This window comes from Danio rerio, chromosome 12 (assembly GCF_049306965.1).
Source record: "Danio rerio strain Tuebingen ecotype United States chromosome 12, GRCz12tu, whole genome shotgun sequence".
Lineage (NCBI taxonomy): Eukaryota > Metazoa > Chordata > Actinopteri > Cypriniformes > Danionidae > Danio > Danio rerio.
Genome location: NC_133187.1, coordinates 31,715,850 through 31,739,555, shown reverse-complemented (window position 1 = coordinate 31,739,555; position 23,706 = coordinate 31,715,850). Strand labels below are relative to the sequence as shown.

Genomic DNA, 23,706 nt, shown 5'->3' with positions numbered 1-23,706 from the left:
TACAACAAACGAAACAAATGGAGTGAGCAAAAAGGTTGGTATTTATGCTTATTGAATCATAATTGAAGTATTTTGAATTGATACAACTTTAGGGATAACAGTGAACATTTTTGTATCTGTGAACACTCACACTTAATTAGCTCTAAGAGGGAACTTATACTTACAGTTGAAGTCAAAATTATTAGCTTGCCTGTGAATTTCTTTTTCAAATATTTCCCAAATTATGTTAGAGCAAGGAATTTTTTTTTGAAAATTTCATATGATATTTTTTCTTCTGGAGATTTTCTTTTGTGCTTTTTTTTCAGCTAGAATAAAAGCAGCTTAAAAATGTTTTAAAACCATTTTAAGGTCAATATTATTAGCCCCCTTACACTATACAGTATATATATATTTTTTCAATTGGCTGCAGAACAAACCAGTGGTATACAATGACTTTCCTCATTACCCTAGCTTGCCTAATTAACCTAGTTAAGTCTTTAAATGGCACTTTAAGCTGTATAGAAGTATCTTGAAAAATATCTTGTAAAATATTATTTACTCTCATCATGGCAAAGATAAAAAATCAGTTATTAGAAATTAGTTATTACATGTATTATGTTTACAAATCTTCTCTCCTTTAAACAGAAATTGGCTAATAATAATTCAGGAGGGTTAATAATTCTGACTACAACTGGATATGCAGAACTATTTTCTATGCATGTGATATGTCCTGATGTGATTTATAATGTCCAATTGACCTTATTTACCAGAGTTAACATCCATTGCATGATTTATGGCACAACACGGTATGGTCTCATTGGGAGCAATGGCTTAAATGTCCAGATGTGGGAGCTGCAAAACTGTTCTTTTCAATCCTAGCATCTTGTTTGTGTGTCTTTTGGGACAAAAAATGGTTCAGCCCTAATGGAGTGTTAAAGCTTTCTCCAGCACTGTTTTTAACCCCAGCCGTGCTCCTCTGACAACAGCTTAATGAAATGAATGGGTTCTCCAAAGGACCTGCCTCACACTGCCATTGTTGCATTATTCATCTGGTGAGTCAGGGTGACTTACAGATTTGTACATTTAGAGCATTAATCTGTTTATGTTTGTTGTTGGGTATTTGATCAAGTAGTTATTTTCCTTGCCTAACGGGATGTTTTGTGAACGCTGTTTCTTGACACTGTGAACACTTGAGCAACTTTTCAAAAATGTGTTGATGCTCAGTTAATGGCCCTGCAGTGTTTACTGCCGAACATGATGTCTTATTCAGACAGAGCTTGGCTATGAATGTAGCTTGTCTGCTGAATCATTTTGCAAATTTCTGAATAAAACATCTTTGACTAAACAGAATTATGTAGCCAGAGTAGTTTTCCCAAAACATATACCACTTAGAAGTATGACTGGTTCTCTGCAATGCTCCTAACAACATGCCTTCACATTTTCAAATACTAATATTATTATTTATAGCAGGGGTTCTAAATTAAAAGGTCCAAACCCGAATTTTTATTACGGTCTAAGGTTCGGAACAATTGATATTACATAACTTTTTTTTTTAATATACATCCATAACATGCATGACAAGTCAGCTATTTTTTTTTCTTTAAATTAAGTGGCATTTGCATTCAAAACAGATTAAATACAATGCAAATGTGGCCAAACCACTAATGTAAGTGCATTTTTGTGCAAAACATAACAAAATATGTTCCAATAGTATCTGGATGCAGCCATGATGAGGCAAGCTGCGACTGCATATCTCAGAGATGCAATGTCAGACACAATGCACTCACTGGAGCTAGTGACGTCACTGTGAGTGGTAGGGTTAGGGGTGGCCATTAAAAAGCATTGCAAAGATTGCAACTGCACCAGGTTTGCATCCAGACCCCAAAAAAGGTGAAAAATACAAAAGGTGTGTAATGAAAACTTTTGGTCTTATAGTTTTGCGGTCCTCGAAATACTGCCGTTTAAAATGTTAGTGTTTTGTTTCATAGTGGCTTTTCACATTTCCACCATTTACAACTACATCTGACTCATTACAAATCAAGCAGAATGCCTTTGTGAGGGCCTTTGGCAAAATAAACACATACTTATCTGTCTATTCAATTTTGAACTGTTGATTCTCTTCATCAAGTTTTTTGTTTGTGAAAATGATCGCTTTGCTGTGGTGCGTTAAAGCAGATGCACATGCACGATTAGACAACTCGATCAAGTGAAGCCTCTTATGATCACTGGATGGCATGACAACAGTCACCAGGATAGCTTTGAATATTTTGCCTTCAATTTTATTTTGGCCTGTGTTTTTTTTATTACTATTATTTTTATTATTATTTTCTTTTTACAGAAACCAAAAAAACTAACTTGATTTGCAAGGTTTATGCATTTATCGATGAAGGAAATTCACAATTTGAATCCATTACACATGGTCTTGCAATACGAAATTGAGTCAGGTCTGGATTGAATATCCTCATGGTCTAAAACCAGACTAGAGTCCAGACTTTGAGAAGCCCTCATTTATAGTATTTATTTGCAAAAAAATTCCGGTTTTCAAATCTTAAATAAAAGCGTGTGTATGTGTGTACAGTGCTCAGCACAAATAAGTAAACTCCAATATAGGTAATATATTTTAGTGCGTTTGAACAAAACAAATTTATTGAACACAAACACACACACACATTGACCTAGAGCGACCTAGCATTTTTAAAAATATAAGTAAAAATACATGTAAATTGAAGCAAAATATTGCAAAAAAATTCTAAATACAAAATTGAAACAAGATTTTAGTATATATTTTTGTTTCTTTTGATATTTTTTCCTCATTTTAATTTATTTTAATTTGATATTTTTCCCTAACATAAATGTGCATCTACTAATTTTTGGAAGTTATTTTCTTAGATAAGCTCCTGGTTTAGCTTCAATACTGACTGATCTAATGCATATGCACACATAAAATATTCTGTTTAGCATTTTATAGCAAATATATGAATGAGTGGCCAATTATTCAAAGCAGCACTGTGTGTGTGTATATATATATATATATAATGCATATAATATATACAGCATTAAGTGAATGTTGTATCACTTACAAATAGTTTTTAAATCAATGAGAATAGTACTGTTATTAACTTTTATTAATAAAAACTGTTGTGACACTGAAGACCAGAGTATTGACAAATTCAAGAATAAATATATATTTTTTAAATTATACTCAAATAGAACATTCTTTCTGATCCCAAATGTTTGGCAAGTAGTGTACAGTTTTGGAAGATTAACAGATGATGTCAGAATATAAACTTTCGGTGAAACATCCCTTTAAGCTCTGCATGCAAAAATCCAGCCTCTTGCAATTATCGACTTTTATCCCACATGTCATTATTTCCCTTCTTAGGCATGCTGCGCTACACCTGTGCATTTAAGTCTAATGTAAACCGCAATCCCAGAAGGCAACCGTTTGGCATGTATGTAATGCCTGTGGGATGTCAGCTCAGGTGACCATGAACAGCCATTACTGCCTCCATTTAACAATTAGAGGAGACAAAAAGAAAGAAAAATATGATGTGTGTGATGACCCCCCAAGCCAAAAAAATCTGTTATGACACGATCTCTTGCGAAGCACCCTTGCCGCCAGCAAAGGTCTTCATCATCTTTTCATGGAAAGAGCCATTCTTTGGTAACCTGTCACCCCGTCATTTATCTCTCTTTTTTGCTTTTGTCCCCTCGCAGATCGCCTTCTCTCAGCACAACAGCATTATGGACCTGGTGCAGTTCTTTGTGACGTTTTTCAGGTGAGTTCTTGTGCCTTCTTTGTTCTGTCCACCATTTCAAAGTAGTGATGTAACACCGAAGTTGAGTATGACAACATCTTTCAGCTGTTTAGCCAATATATAATCATTTAGCGACAGCGTGCCTAGGTCAGACTGTTCAGCACTTCATGTGTCTTTTGCCTATTTCTTCTTAGATTAGCAAGTCAGCACTGAGAGAGCTTTTTAGGCTGAGAGGAAATGAGGCCTAATTGCTTTTAGTGTTCTTCGGTTTTACTTTTTTGCTCAGACCTCCATGTACGTCCAAGTGAAGTGATCTGATGGAATCAACTGTTCTGTTTAATGCAGGCACATTCGTGAGATTTTACCTAGATTTTTGTGAGGCATGAAGCACTGCTCACACTTTAGTCCTTTTTAAACCAAGTTTTCTGTTTCTCAAGCCATCAATTAGTTTAACAAATTTTAAACATCTGTATATGGACATTTTTCCTTATAATGCTGAACTACTAAATACAAAAAAAAGGCATTTTTTTATCTCACAATTTAGGCTTTACAGTTTATAAGTCCACAGTCAAGTTTTTAAAATAACTGACATATAAACTTCAGAATTCAAAATTGCTGATTTAGTACAAAAATTGTGTCATATAATTTTGACATTTGTCTTGCAATTACATTTATACAGTACTTTTAATTCTCTCTTGATGGCTAACAAATTTGAGTTCATATCTTACAATTTGAAAGGAAAAAATTACAATCCAATATCTCTCAAAAGAAACTGTCAAAAAGTGGCTTTTTTTCCTGTTGACAAGTCACTGTAGTACAGTCGAGCTGTACATGTCTTTGTTTTTGGCTCTGAGCACATTCCAAACTGAAGTTAATTGAGGATCTTCATGTCATTCCAAACCTGTTGCCATTTTTTATATGTAGTAATGAAGCTTAAAGATTTCAGGCTTCTAAAAAGATTCTAAAGCGCCATACAAATTGAACAAACAAACAAACAAACAAACAAATAAACAACAGCAAAACCAGAGTTTCTTAACCACAAAAAAGTCCCAAATTGCTTTTATTGTCTATTCTCATAGACTTGGACATAAGCCCCTTTCACATAGTGATAGCGGTAAATATCGGGAAAATTTCCGTAATGACTTATGGTAAATTCAAAACGAATGAATTAAAAAAAAAAAGATTTTTTCCCCGAAAAGATCATTCACACATCCATTCCAAAATACAGGTAAATTCTGACATCATTAACCAGGAATGACCACTAAACGGCTGCGCTGGTATTTGACATTAAACGTTTGATTACATTATAAACTCTGTGGATGAATAAGTATTGTGAACAACTTTGATGAAAACATTTAGAGAAACACTTTCGCATGTCAAGATGTACAGAATATGTGTGTGTGCTGGCGCTCACCGGCTGCTTCATGGGCACAGTTGACGCATCAAACTACTGAAGGAAGCAGAGCTTAAAGTTAAACAAACAACGGCTTATCATAAGCATCTTATCAATAGTTTTGTCCGCAGTTGGCATTAAGAAGGAACATAGAAACGTTATCTGACTAACATCTAGCAGCTAAATGTGTCTGGAAAAATATTCAAAAGTTTTTATTTTCATAAACCGCATGGACGTGAATGCATCTGAGTTTTCTGAATGGCTAAAGTAGACGTCTCACGTCAGCGCGTTCTAGACGTGAACGCTCTCTTTCCGGCAATCTTCCTTCTGCGTTCACAAAGCGCAGCATTCCGACAAATTACCAGTAATCTTACAACTTCTCTTTCCGGAAAATGGCCGGAACAAATTTACCGGTATTTTCAAAAAGGGCCTGCTCACACATACAGACCTTTCCTTAAAATTGCCGGTAAATTTTTGCCGGTAAAGTTCTATGTGTGAAAGGGGCTATAGATGTCTTTTTTTGTTCCATATATATTTGTACTATAATAGAAAAATGTTATTTATTAAATGTTGTGAATTTTGATTTGCTTTTGCCATAAAATATCCAGAGAAGACGATATGGCAATAATTCAAACCTCTCTCTCCATATTAATTGTAATAAAAAAAAAATCTGCCTCAATCTAAATTGCTCCCATAGCGTGGTATTCACAAGGGAGTGAAACAAAAACTAAATAAAGCCAAGTAAGTTATGACAGTATTTTCCCGTTTTAGCTCGAAGAGATGACAGCACAATTGAAAATGATCCACTGAAATTGTAAACAACTTGCTTCTACGTAACTCTTCATGGAGTACTGCTCCGTACGAGGTGTCATTGCCACAAGGTAGATCTGTCATCCCAATTTGTTAATTTCTGCGCAATTTCTTGATTTGTCTTTAAATGCACACCTGTTCCCATTATGTCTTATTAGATTTGGCTATAGAGGGCATATCTCTCTTTTTCTCACTCTCTCTCATTCTTTTTTCCCTGAATACTCAATCTCTTTGGTTTGCGGCAGCCTCTGGTGCTTGTCCTAAATTCAGATCTATGTCCTGGATTAGACAGCCCCTCTGGAAGCCGTGTCAAACATTGATGCACTCTGACACAGGGTCAACTTGTGCTCCAAAGAGTAATGTTTTACAGCTCCCCTGTGTTTATGACTGCCTGGGCAATCACTTTAACTAGTTTACTTCAACCATGCCTTAGCATCTACACTTGCAGCTCATGCTAACTGGCATATACAGTAGTTGTGATTTTTAGGACATCCGAAAAATGTTGGAGTAGAAGTTTCTGGAAAATGACCCTCTTCTAAAGTCATACTTGTCTTCGAAAGCACGACTCAAATGTTTAGTGCTTTCAGCAACATCATTTATTCAAATATAAGTAAGGGAAGAAGACCGTCTTTCAGGGGAACGAGAAACTGTCAGGTGTTGAAAAGCGTTCTGTCATCATCTTGGGAGGCTGTTGTGTGTATGTTGCTCACGCATCATACAGGAAATTGCACATGCCTTCCCTTGACGTCTGAAAGCAAAAGGTGAGAAGAAAGCATACAGCTGATTTTAAATGACTCAGTGGATGCATAGTTGGCAGATTACTTGTTTTTAACCCTGTGAATTGCTGTGAAAGATGTGCCATGACAAGGTGTGGTACAGCTGTCAAATATTGTAAACTGTCAAACGTTGATTTTGCTTTTATTTTTTATGTCCATTCATTGTGTTTACCCCCACTTGCATTACTGTTCAATATACAGTACTGTGCAAAATTCCCAAGCACTGTACAAGCTTTGTTGGCCTAAGATTTTTGCACCTAAGACATTTTCTGAAACAATGTGCTATGTAAAATCAGGCTTCTTTCCAGATCCAGGGTTTTTCTTTAGATTTAGAGTGTCATATCTTTATTTTTCTGTCTTATGATATCATACAGCCTCTATAATGTTCAGATCTAGACTAAAGCCATTTCATGAACCTTGTGTTTGCTTTCTCTAAATATGGTTTCATTGCAATAAGTGGATCATTATAATGCTAAAAATAAAAATTATTACTACTGAGTCCTTTCCAGAAGGAATGGCATAATGGATCTGTACTTTTTTATATCTACAATTTCATCAATTTAGACAATACAATGCCCCTCGTTAATCGTGGAAGTTACGTTCGAAAAGTAGCCGCAATAGGTGGAATCCGCAAAGTAGTCGGCTGTATTTTTTACATTTACAGTATCAGATATGTTTTAAGGCTGTAAAATCTCTCACTACACTCTTTATTAACTTTTCTCAGATATGCATTAACATTTTCACACTTTTTTCTCTTGTTTAAACACTCGTAACTTCTACCTTCCTTTAGCATGTCCAAAAGTCCAACTTTTTGTGCACTGGTTAGCATCTTCTTCTGCCTTTTTGTTGCTATCATGGGTGACTTTGACAATGTAGAATGTTTTTATGTTATGGGGTTTGTTGGGGAGAAAACTTGCAAACATATAGTACCGCACTTCAGAGTCACACTGCTAGCAATCAAAGATTTATGTAAAATTGGCAAGCTGAACGTGTTCTGTACTGTACAGGAGACACGTCATGGAGAAGATTGAGTGACAATGGTCTACAGCCAATCAGGACGCAGAACACTATGCGTGCATCAGGGCCGATGCGCTGTAAAAAAAAAAAGCATGTCAAATTGCACTAAAACAAATCTGTGAGACTGCGAAAAGTGAACTGCATTATTGCGAGGGACCACTGTATTGCTAACAACACTGGTAGAAATGCAGCTCAAACCAGGACAAACTGCCTCTCTCTAACATTGTCTTTCACATTTTTTAAACAACTAAACCAGTGGTTCTCAAACTGTGGTACTAAACCACTAGTAGTACGCGGGCTTCCTTCTAGTGGTACGCGGAGGAATGAAATATGTCATAAATATTTCACAATATTTCACAAATATTTCAAAATTTATCAAAAATTATGTATATAATATGCCATACATGAGATTTAACCTATATTTCTGAGTTTATCTGCCATGTTTTTTTAACTGTGCAGAGTTGTAGCTGCTTTACTGGGCCCACTAAGCTACTGTATTTCAATACCGCTCATTATGGTGGTACTTGGAGAGACAATTTTTTTCTGAGGTGGTACTTGATGAAAAAAGTTTGAGAACCACTGAACTAAACCAAAATAACCTAACTCCTATCCTAGCACACCATATGTAAACTAAATGATAATTTATTCAACCTGTATAAATCTCAATTTATCAAGGAAAATTTACAAAAATGACTGGTTTTGTGATAAAAGGTCACATATATCCATTAAAACAATAGTTAAAACAGATTTTGCACTGTACTGTATTTTGTTGTTATTGTTTTAAAGAAAGGCTTATATTTATAATTTGCCACCAAAAATAAATGTCTTAAGGTAATGTTGAGTTTGAGCTTTTAGGCAGAGAATCAGCATATTAATATAATTTCTTCAGGGTATATGACATTAATTAGAGAAAAGATCATATAAGACACCACAGAAATAAATTAATATAACATGTTTTCTATTTATTTTAAATCGGCGATTCTGCAGGTGGGCTGTAAGATAGCTTAAAATGAAATTAAATATTATACTGTAATTGATTTCATTAATAAATATGTCATATTAAAATGACAAAAGTAAGGGCATTTCCTGATTTCTGTGATTGATTACTTCGGACTCGGTGCAAAAACAGCTTTACTGTTAAATACAGACATAACTGTAGCTTAAACTTCCAACTGCTGCACACCAACTAGGACTACATTCTCAGTTGGATTAATAAAGGTTTTAAATAATCATTTTCTCTAGAGTCTAGGCAATCAGTTTAAGGGAAGATATCAGAAAGGTCGACCTTCAAAATTTTTACAGAAGGAGGTGGGCCTCGAAGTGAAAAAGGTTAAGAATGCCTGTTTTAAATCCTCATAAATTACTCTTGGAAAAATTACCAACTATAAACCTAAGGGGTGGTAGTGTAAAGACATCTTTTTTCTCATAATATACTGTACTTCTTCAAAAAATATATTACTTTTCTAGCAAATGTTTTCTTCAAATGAGTATTTTCCTGATTTCATCAATGTGATTTCTGCTTTATTTCCGCTGAGTGAGATAGCCAAACTCATGACAGCTGGAATCAAGACTAGCCTCAGGCGGATTCTGTTCTATTACCAGTGCAGCTAGAGAGATGATCGCAGACAGCGGATATCTGTCCTCACATCTGCCCCTGAATTATGAACCGCATCACTGAAAGACAACAAATTAAAAGTAGAAATAGACAAAAACCACCACAGATGACACCTAACATTCAAACCTGATGCATGACTTTCCCAATAACATTAGTTATTACGATCCTAAAAAAATTACCCCCCTTTTTTAAAAGCCCCTCTGCAGGGGTGTGCTGAAAGTGTATCACTGATTAAGAACCTGTCAGTGTGCAACCTGAAATTATAGCGTTTAATATGAGCAATAAGGGAAATGCATTTCCACCCTGTGAATGGCTTTTTAACAGTCTCTTTGTTAAATGAAAGTTAATGCATTTGGTTCAATTCCTGCAATCCATTTGCTTTTATTTAATATTAAGCACATGCTGTTCAGTCTTCAAGGTTCGACAAGAGTACATCCCACAGTGATTGCTTCATTCAGATGAGCTGTCGGTGTCTGTGAGAGCACCAGAAATGTCCTCAAAAGATTGCATTTCCTCATTTACATGGAAGTCAGTGAATCAGCAAACTGTAACACAATGTCATTTGACTAAATATTGGTTCTAAGAGGCCTCTCATGCTTTATGATCAATCGCTAAATCCTCGGCTCTCTGTAATGAGACAGTCAAGGATGCTAGGAAGACTAAATATTAGTTTTTTAATTGTCAGGAAAGGAAATGTCTTGTATGGTCTAGACATGGGCCGGATATTATAACCTTGGATAAAAAATTGAGTGCAAAAAAATAAAAATAAAAAATTGGTTCAAAATGCAGCGGCGAGGCTTTTAACCAGCACCAGTAGGAGGTCGCACATTACTCCTTTGCTTATGGCACTTCACTGGCTTCCTATTAGTTTTAGAGTAAATGTTAAGATTCTGGTCATTACAAATAGAGCTCTGCATGGTCAAGCACCCCTATATATTCAAGATCTTTTATGTAGTCACTCATGTAGCCGGTTTCTGTGGTCTTCTGGAAAAGACCTTTTAGCCATTCCCAGAACTCATCTTAAGACTAAAGGTGACAGTGCCTTCTGTGTTGTGGCCCCAAGGCTCTGGAACTTTCTCCCTATAGCACTGAAAAATCTGGGATTAGTTGAACTTTTTATAAAGCACTTACAGACACATCTTTTTGGACAAGCTTTTAATTGACAGTATCAGTGTTTCTGTACTTCGATTTTTAACTTGTTTTAATGTTTTCTATTATTGATATGTGTTCTTTTACCTGTTTTATGGCTTTCTCTTATTGTAAAGCACTTTATGACTTGTGTCTGGGAAAGTTGCTTAATAAATAAACCTTTACTTACTTACTGTATCACGGTATTGTGATTATTGTATATAAGTTCTTTTTAAATGTCCTGGTAAAAAAACAACTTTTCCCCCATTGAACACAATATATTTATTTTAGGAAACATTTATAATAATTTAGAACCGTAAACATCTCAGGCTAAATAATTTAAATACATCATTGACATCTGCTATCTGGTTTTCATTGGTTTTCACTGGTTTTAATCTGTGTTATTGGTTTCAATAACACAGATTTCTTTATAACTCATAAAGGCCTTTTTTATACCCTAGGAATGGTATAACAAGAAATGTTTAGAGGTTTTTGTTTAGAAATGTTTAGTGGTTTTCCAAACCACGGTAAACTTTGAAACCGGTTATCCCTCCATGCCTAGTATGGCCTTGATGTCAGTGGGTTTTTTTTTTTTTTTGAGGCTGAAGCAAACTCACCTGATTTTATGGTTTACCACCTTCCTTCGCATCATTTGTATCTCCCAGTACCTTTTCTTCCAATGTCTGATTTTAGTTTTTGCATTCAGGAAAGAAAACATAGAAAGATTTAAATATTAGCAGTAGCACTTGCATTTTAACCCTAAAACCTGAAATGGTTTCCTTAAATTCCTAAACTAGGCTCAATGCATTGCAGCTTAAGTAATTAGTTGCTGCTAATTGGCTAAATTACGTTTAGTCCATAGTTTAATCATCAATTTGTTGCTGTGAATTTTTTCTGTTCTTGCTAAAGAGGGGGGAAAACCCCCTCTTCAATGCTGCGGTGTTGTTTGCTTATGCTGGATCAGCGGAAGCAACTATGTAACTTATGATACACCTTTTTATCGTTGTTTAGCAGTCAGCTTTTTAATTCTTTCTCCCACAGCTCATTCCAGACCTTCCATAGCGTCCTCTGCTTTGAGTGGTCCCCGGACACCTTTTTCATTTTCTCCCATATTTACTCAAGCGGCAACATGTACAGCCACACAACAGGGCGAGAACCTTTAATTGCTTTATTTCTCGTATTAATTCGGATTCCAGGTGGAACTGCGGAGGGGATTAAGTCCTGTTTACTGTCTGCATTGCACCGGATGAAAGGCTTCGATCTGAAGGGGGATTTCTCCTGCACCGCTACTTAATCGAGCCATTCAAGTTTCTCTCTTTCCCATTCGTCTCCAATTTGCTATTATCTTCAAACAAGCCCAAGATGGCATGCGTTTGAAAGCTTTAAAGGATTTCATCATTCTTTTTTTCTGTCTTTTTTTTCATCTGCATGAACTGTGAATTAATTTCACACGGAGATGTTTACAAATGCTCACATATCTCTGTCAATACAGTCAGCAAAAGCAATTTCCCCCACAATTCATGGCTACGCTGTTGGCGCGGTTTTAAAATTTGCCTTTTGAAGCACATCGACAGACACTAACACTTGACTGAGATGAGCAGATTTCTGTGCTTGACCACTAGAAGGCCTTCTTTAAGTTTCAAAAATGTTTTGACTCTTAACACTGCACACAATTTCAGCATTGCATTTTTTTCTTTAAAGAAAAGGATGATTTTCCAGTATTTATTCACAGTTGATGGACTTTAAAGTCTTTTAACAATCTGTGACGATGTTAGTCTAAATGTCAGAATATCATGTAATGTTGACCCTTGATGCCAATTACAGGTAATAATATAGCACATTGCATTTTATGTCCAAATGGAAGTAGTCAGTAGTAGGGCTGCGCAATATATCGTTTAAGCATCGATATCACAATGTGGGAATCTGCAATAGCCACAACACAGGATCTGAAATCTGTCAAGTTATGTTTATAATTAACCAGAAAATAGTTTAGAACATGCTGTTTAAATTTAATCTAATAATATGAAAGACTTTAGTTGTGTTTTTAAGGCCTGTAACTGTAAGATTTTAAGTGAATTTAAACCATTTGGGCACAAGAAATTGTTTGCTGCTTTAACAAATATCAATTGTTTAGTAATTTATTACAATATTGACTATATGCTGTGTTATTTTACATTTTACATATTGAATTTCTACACTTTAATACTGTTCGACTCCACTGAAAACCTTTTTTCATATTTATTTTTGTTCTTTTGTTTTCATCTGTGCATAAATGTATTTTATTTAGCATAATTTATTATATTTGTAAATATGCAGACGCACTTCCTCCCCTACAAATTAGTTCAATCAATATGAAACTAGGACTTCTTTACAAATAATCATCTTGCGAAACTATATTTATAATCATGATATATTGCAGAAAAACTAAATATTGCAATGTAATTTTTCAATGTCATGCAACCCTAGTCAGTATTTGGCAAATGATTCTGATGGTATGATAATCTTGGATGAAAATATCATGGTTTCACGGTATTGTGATTACAGCTCTAAAATATATATTTTATTTTGAAAAACATGTAAAATATTTTGTCGCAGTTAACTACATCAGGCTAAATAATTCAAATGGATCATTGACATCTGCTGTCTTCATTAATATCATGAACAGATTTATTTTTTTACAATTTAAAATGGCATCTTTGAATATTCTTTCTGCTGGGGGTATTGTTGTGCTAAAAGAAAAAAGGATAATCTTATATATCGTAGGGATGGTATAACAGAAAGGTTTTTCAGTTTTAAAACCTTGACTTTTCCAAACTGCGGTATACTACGTTATCGTCCCATGCCTAGTCAGTAGTCATAAAAAATAACTGAAAACATGTTTTATCATCAATGTACCTTTAAGAACAAAATAAAAAGCTTTGTTTCCCAACTTAATATGAGCCATGCTAATTCCAATGTGGAATTAATCTTGACAAGCTTACTAATATGCAAATGAAGAAATTGTCTTATTAAATCATATTTTGTGAGATTAGTTTCACATTGTTCTGTTTAAAATGTAAATGTTTTTATCCAGTGGTAATGTTCAGATTTGCCATCTGTTGAATGCTATAAACATAAATCTGTCTCTGAGCCATTCTTGTGCATAATGCAAAGCTTTTTTTTAACACATGCGTATAAGGAAACTGCTGTAAAAAGATTAATGAAATGATGTTTTATAGCATTCGTGCATTAGTAAAAAACATAAATGGTCAATAGAAAACAAATTTTATATTGAGCTGTTAGGTTGGCTCTTTTGCATTTTTTTGAAGGCTAGTAATTTTTTAAAGGTGCTGACGTTTTTGACTCAGTAAAAAAACATAAAAGAGCATAATATTAGTATTTTAATAATAAGTTTGCAGATTAAAAAAAAAAGTGTTAAGTGAAACTACCTGTTTATCTGAAAAACATGCTAAAGTCAAAAATTCTGCTTTGAAAATGTACTTTCCTTGCCAGAATGGCTGTCTTTGTTTTGGCCATTTAACCCGTCCAATGCAAATTTAGCCAATTTTATTTCAGCAGTTGCCTTGTTGGAAAAAACCCATATTTCTTTCATTCAGTTAAAAAGGCTCTCAAAGTATGCATCCAGGACTAAAATGCGACCTCTGGTGGATAGTAGCAGACACCGAAATGAGACGCAGATTTAGAGTTCCACATGAGGTTGTTATTAATTAGCAAATAATATAAATATTTTGAACGTAAACATTAGGTGAGCAGGTTACATTGTAACCCTGTGTCCTAACAACACTGAGATTAGTAAGCTATTTGGCTGTTTGCACAAGACGAAACATGACAGAAAATTAAATACAGCCATTCAGAGACGCAGAATAGTGCACTTACTGCACTCCAATGAAATGGTAATATGTAATATCTAATTAATAGATATTAAACTTTTTTTAACAATATCAAATGTACATAATGAACTGATACCTGTTGGCTTGCACTAAAGTTGCATTTCAAATAGTTTTTTTTCAAGATCTGAGGTGAACTATCTGCTGCTGCTTACGGTAGTATGGCAATAAATGTGATGTAAAATGGCATTCAAACTCACATTATTACCATTTAACACTGAATTAAGCACATGAGGTGTACCTTAGGGGAGCATTGTCTTTCTGTTGTTCAGCTGCAAGAACATTTAGAAGTCATTTATAAAATTTAAGTTTCAGGTGTTGGTTAGAACAAACATATTTTTTTCACGTGCCGCTGCTTTTATTTAGAACACGGTTTAATTCGGCAGTTGCTGTTGGTGTCGTCAATCTGGCAACCTGCGCTTTCATTTGTTTTGAACCAGGTGTGCAATACCTAGTTTAACCACAGGGTGTCAAACTTACATACTGCACCATTAATAATGTTTCAAGGTTTCATGCAGCTTTTACACTACTGTTCAACATAATATTCACTGAATTCCAAGTTTCTGTCTGTGTTTTTTTGGCATTAACAGTTTACTAGAACCATACTATTGATTTAATAAAATGATTTACTCAGTGTTTTATTTCTTTAACCTACAGCTGTTTTCTGTCCCTATTGCTGGTTGCTGCTGTGGTGTGGAAGATCAAACAGACCTGTTGGGCCTCTAGGCGACGAGAGGTATGTCACAAAACATAAAAGCATTCCTTTACATGAAAATAATCTAATGTTAAACACTTTCTCCTGGTCATTTCAAAACAGTCAAATATCTGCTGATTGAATGTCGTGTCCAATGCATTGCATCACTTGACATTGTAAATCTGTTCTTCTTATTTGTGGTGTTGTTTGTTCCTTCTCATGGAATTTGATTAGATGCTAAGTCGTACATATAAAGCCTGTCAGCCACATGAAATAGCTCAACAAAGTCCAGTGCTTACAAACATGCCCATCTTCCTAATTAGAGGCCCTTATGAGCCAATTAGCTCTGACAAGAGTTATCTAATGCAGTTTAGAGCAGACTGAGCGATAAGCGCAGCAGATGTCTGCACATTGTGTAGAGTGATGCCATAATTTCACTGTTTCTCTAGTCTTTCTTGATTTCACCGTAGCAGTTTTAGAAGAAATCAACAGGGTTTTAGGGATAAATAAGCTTATTGGCTAATCCAAAAGTACCCTGAGTTACTAGAAGATATTCACAGGATTGGTTGGCCAATGTCTTAGTGTCCATAATGCATTTATTCCATTTAGCGGACAGAATTGACGTTGATAATCAGGGATGTTGATCTCTTTTGCCTCTGTCCTAATTGATGTATGGAAATAAGCAAGAGTTATGACTGGCGTGATCCAAAGCTGCATTCATCTAAAGAATTAAATCCAATAATGTGTGATGGGGGCAGATGGGCGTCCACCATTAGCATTCGGCTCACTGCAGAGCTGCACTCCACAGGTTCAGATTATCTGTTTGTTTCTGCCCTCAAGTACTCTCAAAAAAGCTTTTATCTTTTAATTTGAAATGATTGAAAAGTTTGAGGAGGCACTCCAGAAAAATAATTGCTTCTGAAAATGTATTTTCTCCTTCCTTTTTGTCTTGATCAAGAAAGAGCCTTGGTGACGCGCGTCTCATTTTGGCGCCAATCATTTGACAAGGTCACGTTGTTTTTTTATTTATTTATTTTTGTCTTGGCAGCATGGGACTGGTGGAGACGGAAATGAAACTAACAGGGATTTTTGTTGAGGCTGTTTCCATCGCATGCAAATGGTGGTCATTTATTGCTTTATAACTTTCAGCTCGTATGATCGTAAGCGAAGAAGCCGTCCTGCTCTGCGCCCTTTCCTTTGAATGCCTTTTGTCCTGACTGACTTTTTGAAAGACACGAGTTGAAAGCAGAGGACATGTTTATAACTTCCATTATGCAAATGTTCTCTACTACACTGAATTTGGCCAAGAGATCAAACAAGGGAATATCTAAAAAGCAGCAGTGCTCAACACAAATCAGAGTGCTTGCCTTTGATTTCGTTCAGTGCGTCGTTCCCTAGAAAATTCTCAAGAACATCTTCTTGTCATCTGCCCGGATATTTGCACTGTTGCATTTGCCCTTTTTTGGGTTTAGCTTTAGCCCTTGTGTTGAAGCACAGTGCTTGCAAATCTAGCTAAATTCATTCAGGTGGCTAATCTCATGGATATTATGATATATTGAATCTCTCAATGGACAATAAATTCTCTTATTCAATTTTATTTAATGTTTTATGCATACATAAAATGTTTAAATGCTACATTTATTTAACAAACCTACATTAATATTTTTAAATTATGAAAAGAAAAAGTGTAATAACTTTTTAACTATTATTGTAATATTTTTTAATTTATTACGGTGACAGCAATGCTGAATTTTCACTTATTGCTTCATGTTTATGGTTTTGTTTTGCTTGAATAAACACTTTTTAAATTATTATTATTATTATTATATATATATATATATATATATATATATATATATATATTTTAAATTTAACTGTAGTTTACAATTTAGGACAAAACAGCACACATACACTACCTGACAAGCCTTGTTGCCTATCCAAGTTTTAGGAACAACAAATAATAATAAAAATATCAGAAGAGGCTTTTATGAAAGACAAAGGCCTCTAGATTACGCTTATTTTACCAAAATAAAATATGTCTTGATTTTTAATTATGTAAATAGGACAGTCAGGTCTGACTTTGCTTTGACAAAAGTCTTGGTTTTTAACAGAAATAATGCACTGTATAATATATAAAGTTATGGTGAAAAATAATAAATATTGTGTATGATTCTCATGAGCATATAGGACTGCATCCATACATCTCTGCAACGACTCAAATAACTTAATAATAAAGTCACTTGAAAAGTCAAAGAAAGCAATCTTGCAGTTAATTAAGATTCTTTAGATTCATCTTCAATGCCTCCTCTTTCATCTTACCCCAGATATGCCCAATAATGTTCATGTCTGTTGACTGGGCTGGCCAATCTTAGAGCACTTTGACCTTCTTTGCTTTCAGGAACTTTTATGTGGAGGCTGAAGTATGACAAGGAGCGCTATCCTCCAGAAGAATTTGCCTTCTTCTGTGGTTTGTAATGTAATCGGAAACACAAATGTCTTAATACCTCTGGCTGTTGATTTTGGCATCCACTCTACAGATCCCCCATACTGAATGTAACCCCAAACCATGATTTTTCCTTCACCAAACCTGACTGATTTCTGTGAGAATCTTGGGTCAGTGCAGGTTGCAATAGGTCTTCTGCAGTATTTGTGATGATTGGGATGCAGTTCAACAGATCATTCATCTAAAAAATCTTCCTTCTGCCACTTTTCCGAATGATCAACTAGAAGTCAAGTTATTATTTGTTACTCTTACATCTGAGATCTACGACAAGACTTTTGTCAGGTAGTCTATGTGCTGACCAAACATTTGAATTGACGTCAAAATGTAAAAGACAAATTGCCCCTGTGAAACCACATAACATTTCACAGTGGTATAAAGATTTCAAATCAAGACTTGGTGTGACAACTCTGAAAAGTGTATACTAGCTTATGTTTAATGAAGGAAGAAATGCGTTCGGGGTCTCGGATTTGATTCATCACATTAATGTTATGGCGTTAGTCTGTATATGTGTGTTTCAAACTGATGTTAAGTGATAATGCAGAGCAGGTGCATTAGAGGACTGCCGTCTGATGCCGCAGGGCTTGATAATGGTGTTTTGCATTTACTGCAGTGGAACATTACACGGGCAGAGTCACTTACGTTGTTGTCTTTGGAACCTGTGGGTTGGTTCGCATTCGTGTAGGTGATTAACATTTCTTTTAGCGTGTGAAAATGCAGAAATAAATTTATTCCATAACTTTTTTTTATTTTTTGTTGAGTTTTCAGCAGTCATAGCTCTCTGCCTGGGGTTATTGCTGTGCTGCATGATACAACAGATCAATCTTTAGAAAACAAGGCATCTGTTGTCTTTGTGGGGGGAATATTTATCTTGCCTTTTTGGAGAATGAATTATCAACAGCCTGGTTTCTTACAGCTAGAAATTAGACAGTGGGAGGGAAGATTACAGAAAGTGCAATTAAACCATCTTATCTTTGCTCTCCAGTGAGCAACACAAACAGGTTCGTCTATGGGCATCGCCCTCGTCCGCCCTCGTGTTTTATGATTTGTCTTATTGAAAGAAAGAAAAAAACCTCTCCCACTGTTCGGACCAATGATTGCAAACCCCATGCTGAAATGAAAAATTAAATGAACAAGACGGAACAGGGGTGATTAAGAATAATGAAACCGTGTCGTCCTGAGTTATTGAATTTCGTCTAACATGCAGTCTCATCCAATTCACTTCTGCGAGTGCCTGAAGAGGAGCAAATATACTCATAATGAAGGTTACATGCCTCTGCTGTGTCCTATCGCGTAATCATTTGGGCAATAGGATGTTTTAATCGATTCAGATGAAACTGCAAATAGATGGTTTCTCGGTGGGATGATGTCTGTTGACTCTTGTTTGATTTGTTAACGTGAAGATTTGCACTCCAGACGGACTTAGCATTTAGGTTTTGTCTCTGACTGTCTGAACAAACTATTGGGAGAATTTTAATAGGTTTTGTTGTGTGCACCGGTTCTAGAGTGGCTCTGCACCTTTTCAAGAGTGCAAATGACGGACGTCTGTACTAAATGTCAGTGTGGAGCAAGAGGAATGACTTGTGTAAAACAGACGGCGAGGGCATTGACATTTCACAGTACAATGTCATACAGTCTGCACACACAAAAACACTCTTAAGGGTGTAGTCACATTAGGCTATGCGTTTGACTAGTGTGAGTGCAAAACTAAAGATGCAACATCATTTTTAAGGACTGTTTCTTATGGATCTGTTGTTACATATTAATGGATTGAAACCGTTGTAGTTTTTTCAAAGATGCCAACTCCTCGCTGCACTTCAGCTGCCACCTTGAGCATCAAAAGCAATGGATGTGTTCAGCGAAATATTCGGCCATTTGTTACTGCATCCTAAATGACTCAAAATACTGCACAGCAACAATACAAAATCAATCTTTGTTGTACTGAGCGAGAGCAGTTCTCTTTCTGTTTTCTTCTAAGCAATCGCATTGATGATGCAGGTGTGTTGGGCTCAGAAACAAAAATGTAATGGGAGTGTGGGTAGTCAGGGAGGGGGGACAGTAGTGCCCCGACTTGAATCAGGGCAACCGTGCCTAGTATAAATTTTTCCTAAAGACCGATTAACACAAAGCATGATAACTGTAATATTAATAATAATACTAATAATAGTTCCTTACATTTATATAGCGCTTTTCTACACAGTCAAGGCACTTTACAAATTTTTGGGGGAAATCTTCCCATCCACCACCAGTGTGCAGCATTTAGAAATATATTTGTGTCCACAATGACAAGAGACCATAATTGTTTATTGTTAGATTATGTGACCAGCAAGGCACGTTTATTTATATAGCACATTTCATACACATTGGTAATTCAAAGTGCTTCACAAAATGAATACAAATTATTAAAGAAACAAGTCTAAGAAATAAAAACAACAAAGAATAAAAATGATTTAAAAACATAAAATAGATTAAAATGTGTTAAAACAGACTTTAAAGGAATGAAAAACAGATGAAAGACATACAGTATACAGTGTGATCTGTCAGACGTAGTACAGTGCTCATTCAGTAAAGGCACAGCTAAACAGATGGATTTTCAGTCTTCATTTGAATGTACCTAATGTTGGAGCACATCTGTTCATTTCTGGAAGCTGATTCCAGTAGTAGTGGGCGTAGTAGCTGAAGACAGATTTACCCTGCTTTGATTGAACTCTTAAGGATATTGCACACTGCTTCCGAAACTTTCTCCCGTTAAAATTTTTTTTTTTTTACCGTGTTAAATTTTTAATTTTTATTTATTTATTTATCTATCTACTTAATTATTTAATTTTTACAGCTTTTCGCATACGAAAAAGCGCTTTGAGAGGTGTTATCACCATTCAGAGCCACCAAACAAGCAAAAAGCTAAATACAGAATGCTGTCATTTGAAAGTTTGTTGCTAGATCAGACATGGTTGCTGCCAGACGTTAATGAAAATAATTTATATTATTTATTAAATTTCCCGTTAATTGTATTTTATTAATGTCTACCCCCACCTCAACCCTAAACCCAACCGTCACAGTAACAAAAACAGTCATTGTAACGAGTATTATTATGCTACCTATTAATTTAACCCAATAAATTGTATTATTTAACGCCTACCCCTATTCCTACCTTAAACCCAACCATCACAGTACTGTAAAAATATGAAGTAATGTTATATAGTGTCATAAAAATGCTGCTATATTTTTGTGCATATCGCATTTCCGGCCAGCCGGATATCTGATCTAGACTTTAACTAATTTGAGCTACAGATAACTTTATGATAGACGCAGTGCATAAAATAAAGACAGAAAGTGGCAGACAGTTGAGAACCCCTATATGCTGGATTCAGTGACTGGTGCATCTCTACCCTGCTGCTGTTTGATCTGTGTGTGTGTCGATACATTTGACGCACTGCCTAGACATTATAATAGAAAGCATGGTCTGCTTTCGGTCCGTTGCTTCGACACGTCAACGTGGATTATAATGTCTATAGGTACTGCCAATCTCTGTTCAGGATTTGTTTACATCCGTGAATATGTGAAGCATCACAAGCAATGTATGAAAATTCCACAGATTTTCTGAAATAAACTTTGCATTTCAGTATAATCATAGCGCAGCTCTTTGATGAGGTGGAGAACTCTCCTTCCTCTCTATGAAGGCTAGTATTAAATAAACACAATATGTCTATTCCCTTTTTTATATCTACTTTGTAGGAGAGGAAAACAGACTATCTCTGCTTGAACTGATTCTGAAATGTTTTTTTTTTTGTTTTTTCATGTTGAATTAATTATTACGCATTGGACAGTGTGCAAGGTTTCTTTTTACGTGATGAATTTTTCGCATATGAATACGGAAAAAATGCATACAAAAATGTCAGACTTCAGTGTGCAAAGACCTTTAGAGTTTTTAATTTACTTGATCCTTCTGCTCTGAGTGATCAGCAGATGTCCTCAATGTGCTATTAGTGCATCGGTCTAGTGAATCAATCTTGTGACATGTAATCAACCTAATCAAACATTTTTATAACATTGACAAATTGTTGTTGATTTCAATAATAATACTAATAATATAATACTGAACCACTCTGATGGCGGACTTTGGTTAACATGACCAAAATATCATTTCTGATATTTTATAATGTGCTCGCTCCACTGGTTTGTCCAGTAATGCTGTCCATCGCATCTATTATTATCATCACATGATCTGTTAAAACCGAGTCATATACTTTTTAAAAGCACATACTGGAATTTATTTGTGTATCCATCGTAGTCTTTGCACATTTTTTTTTGTATCGAATAAAATGTTTATCCTAGTTAATTTACCCACATTTTCAAAATTTATGAGCATCTTAGCATTTACATCACGCATTTTTTTTGTGATAATCAAAAATTTACATAAAAATAGGTGGATGAAAACATAACTACTGATGTCTTGATTATTTGATGTAAAACATGTTTGATTATAATTGGTTTATAATGCTTAAAATATAAAGCATATCAATTGCGTTAGGAATAAACTGAGATTGTCTTTAAGATTAATGTTTTTTAGCCTGATCTATAAATAATCCAGTTTGATAAAGAGAATAGAAATGCATTCCCAAATGCTGAAGCAGTTTGTCTGCCTAACCATCATTTTATGTACTGTTACACCCCTAATATATTTAAATATGGTGTTGAATGATTAACACATTAGTGTTAAGGAATAAAGTGTACACATACTTATTTGACTGTGGTGGCCTTTGCTGTTGATATCTGCATCCATTTTAGGCTACTATAGACAGGATAAATTTATATAGACTGTATTATATTCCAGGGCTGCCGAGTACATGCTTGGCTTTTTCTGGAAGTATCCATTATTATGAAAAATGAAGAAGTTATGATAAAACTTTTTATCTCTGCGATAGGGCCATGTGTTATAAAGCAGGTTTCTCTTTCAAGGGCATCAGCAAACTTCAGGCAATGGGAACCGAGAGTTTTATCCTCTTTAATATTAATTAAAGGTCATAGTTTCAGCCCCAATATAAAAGCAGTCTTTCTGGCCCACAGCCCGAGATGTGGATTTATGAATGTGAAAGAGAAGTGAGCTATTGCTCTGCAGTATGGCGACTCTACTCTAAATCTAATTTAGAGTTTTCAATCACTTTGAGTGATGATTATTCATTAATAATTGTTTGGTTGGTTATAGGCATTTAGCATGTCAATGATATGATAATTGGCTTTAAGCTATTGATATTTTCAAAATCTAGACATCCTCAACTAAGCTATAATTAAAACCGAGCCTTATTACTTAGCTTAATGAATGAGCTAGAATCCCGCGTGACACAAAATGGTCAGGAAAGGACACATTATGCAGATAAAAAGAACCCGATGGAATCGGGATGACACAAATGCTTCTGCTCCTTCTCCAGTCTTGCAGAAAAGCAACTCTGATCATTCCGCAAAAAAAAAGTTTCTGCCCATAATGAGAGCCTTGCAAACGGCATTTGTGACTCCGAACACAGAGGCTCTGCTTCCACTTCATTCATCACACGCTCACAAGGGAACCTTTAGCCTATGACAAATACTCGCCCTCGCTTTTCAAGTTCAGCTGTGGGAACTCTCTCGGAGTTCGTTAAATCACAAGTTCACACAAACCGATGTGTACAAATGATACATGCATTGCTCAGAGTTGCAGCAGTTCTCTCTGAACGAATGGATCTAAACTAGAACCATTTGGTTGAAGATGGTAAATCAAAGACATGCGTTTCTCATTCACTCTCTTTTCTTTAGCTTTCTCCCTGCTTTGTTAGGGGTTGCTATAGCAGAAAAAACATCAATTACTCAGGCATATGTTCAGAGTGCACAAACTTGTGAGCGCACTCATACACTACGGCCAACTTAGTTCATCCAATTCACCTGTACTGCATGTCTTTTTGGGAACACCAACATTGGGAAAACATTCAAACAGAGACTGACCTCCGATCCACTAAGACTATGCTAAGGCATGCATATGCATATGACTTGTATATTTGTGACCTGTAAATTAATCCCAAATATTTGATGGGCAGTTTGTTTGGTGATAGATCACGTTTCATATGATCCAACCTACTTTCTGGATCACCATTGCTGCTATTTGCAGCGCTTGAAGA

General features: G+C 35.4%; 1 protein-coding gene across 1 annotated transcript in view; it reads left to right on the top strand.

The window, feature by feature from the left end:
• The window catches only part of atrnl1b (attractin-like 1b), a 172,790-nt gene that overhangs the window by 103,157 nt on the left and 45,927 nt on the right, over positions 1 to 23,706 (top strand). The window contains exons 25-26 of the mRNA XM_692563.11: positions 3,697 to 3,758; positions 15,021 to 15,099. Of these exons, the coding sequence (XP_697655.5) occupies positions 3,697 to 3,758; positions 15,021 to 15,099 (141 nt within the window). The remainder of the gene's footprint in view (positions 1 to 3,696; positions 3,759 to 15,020; positions 15,100 to 23,706) is intronic.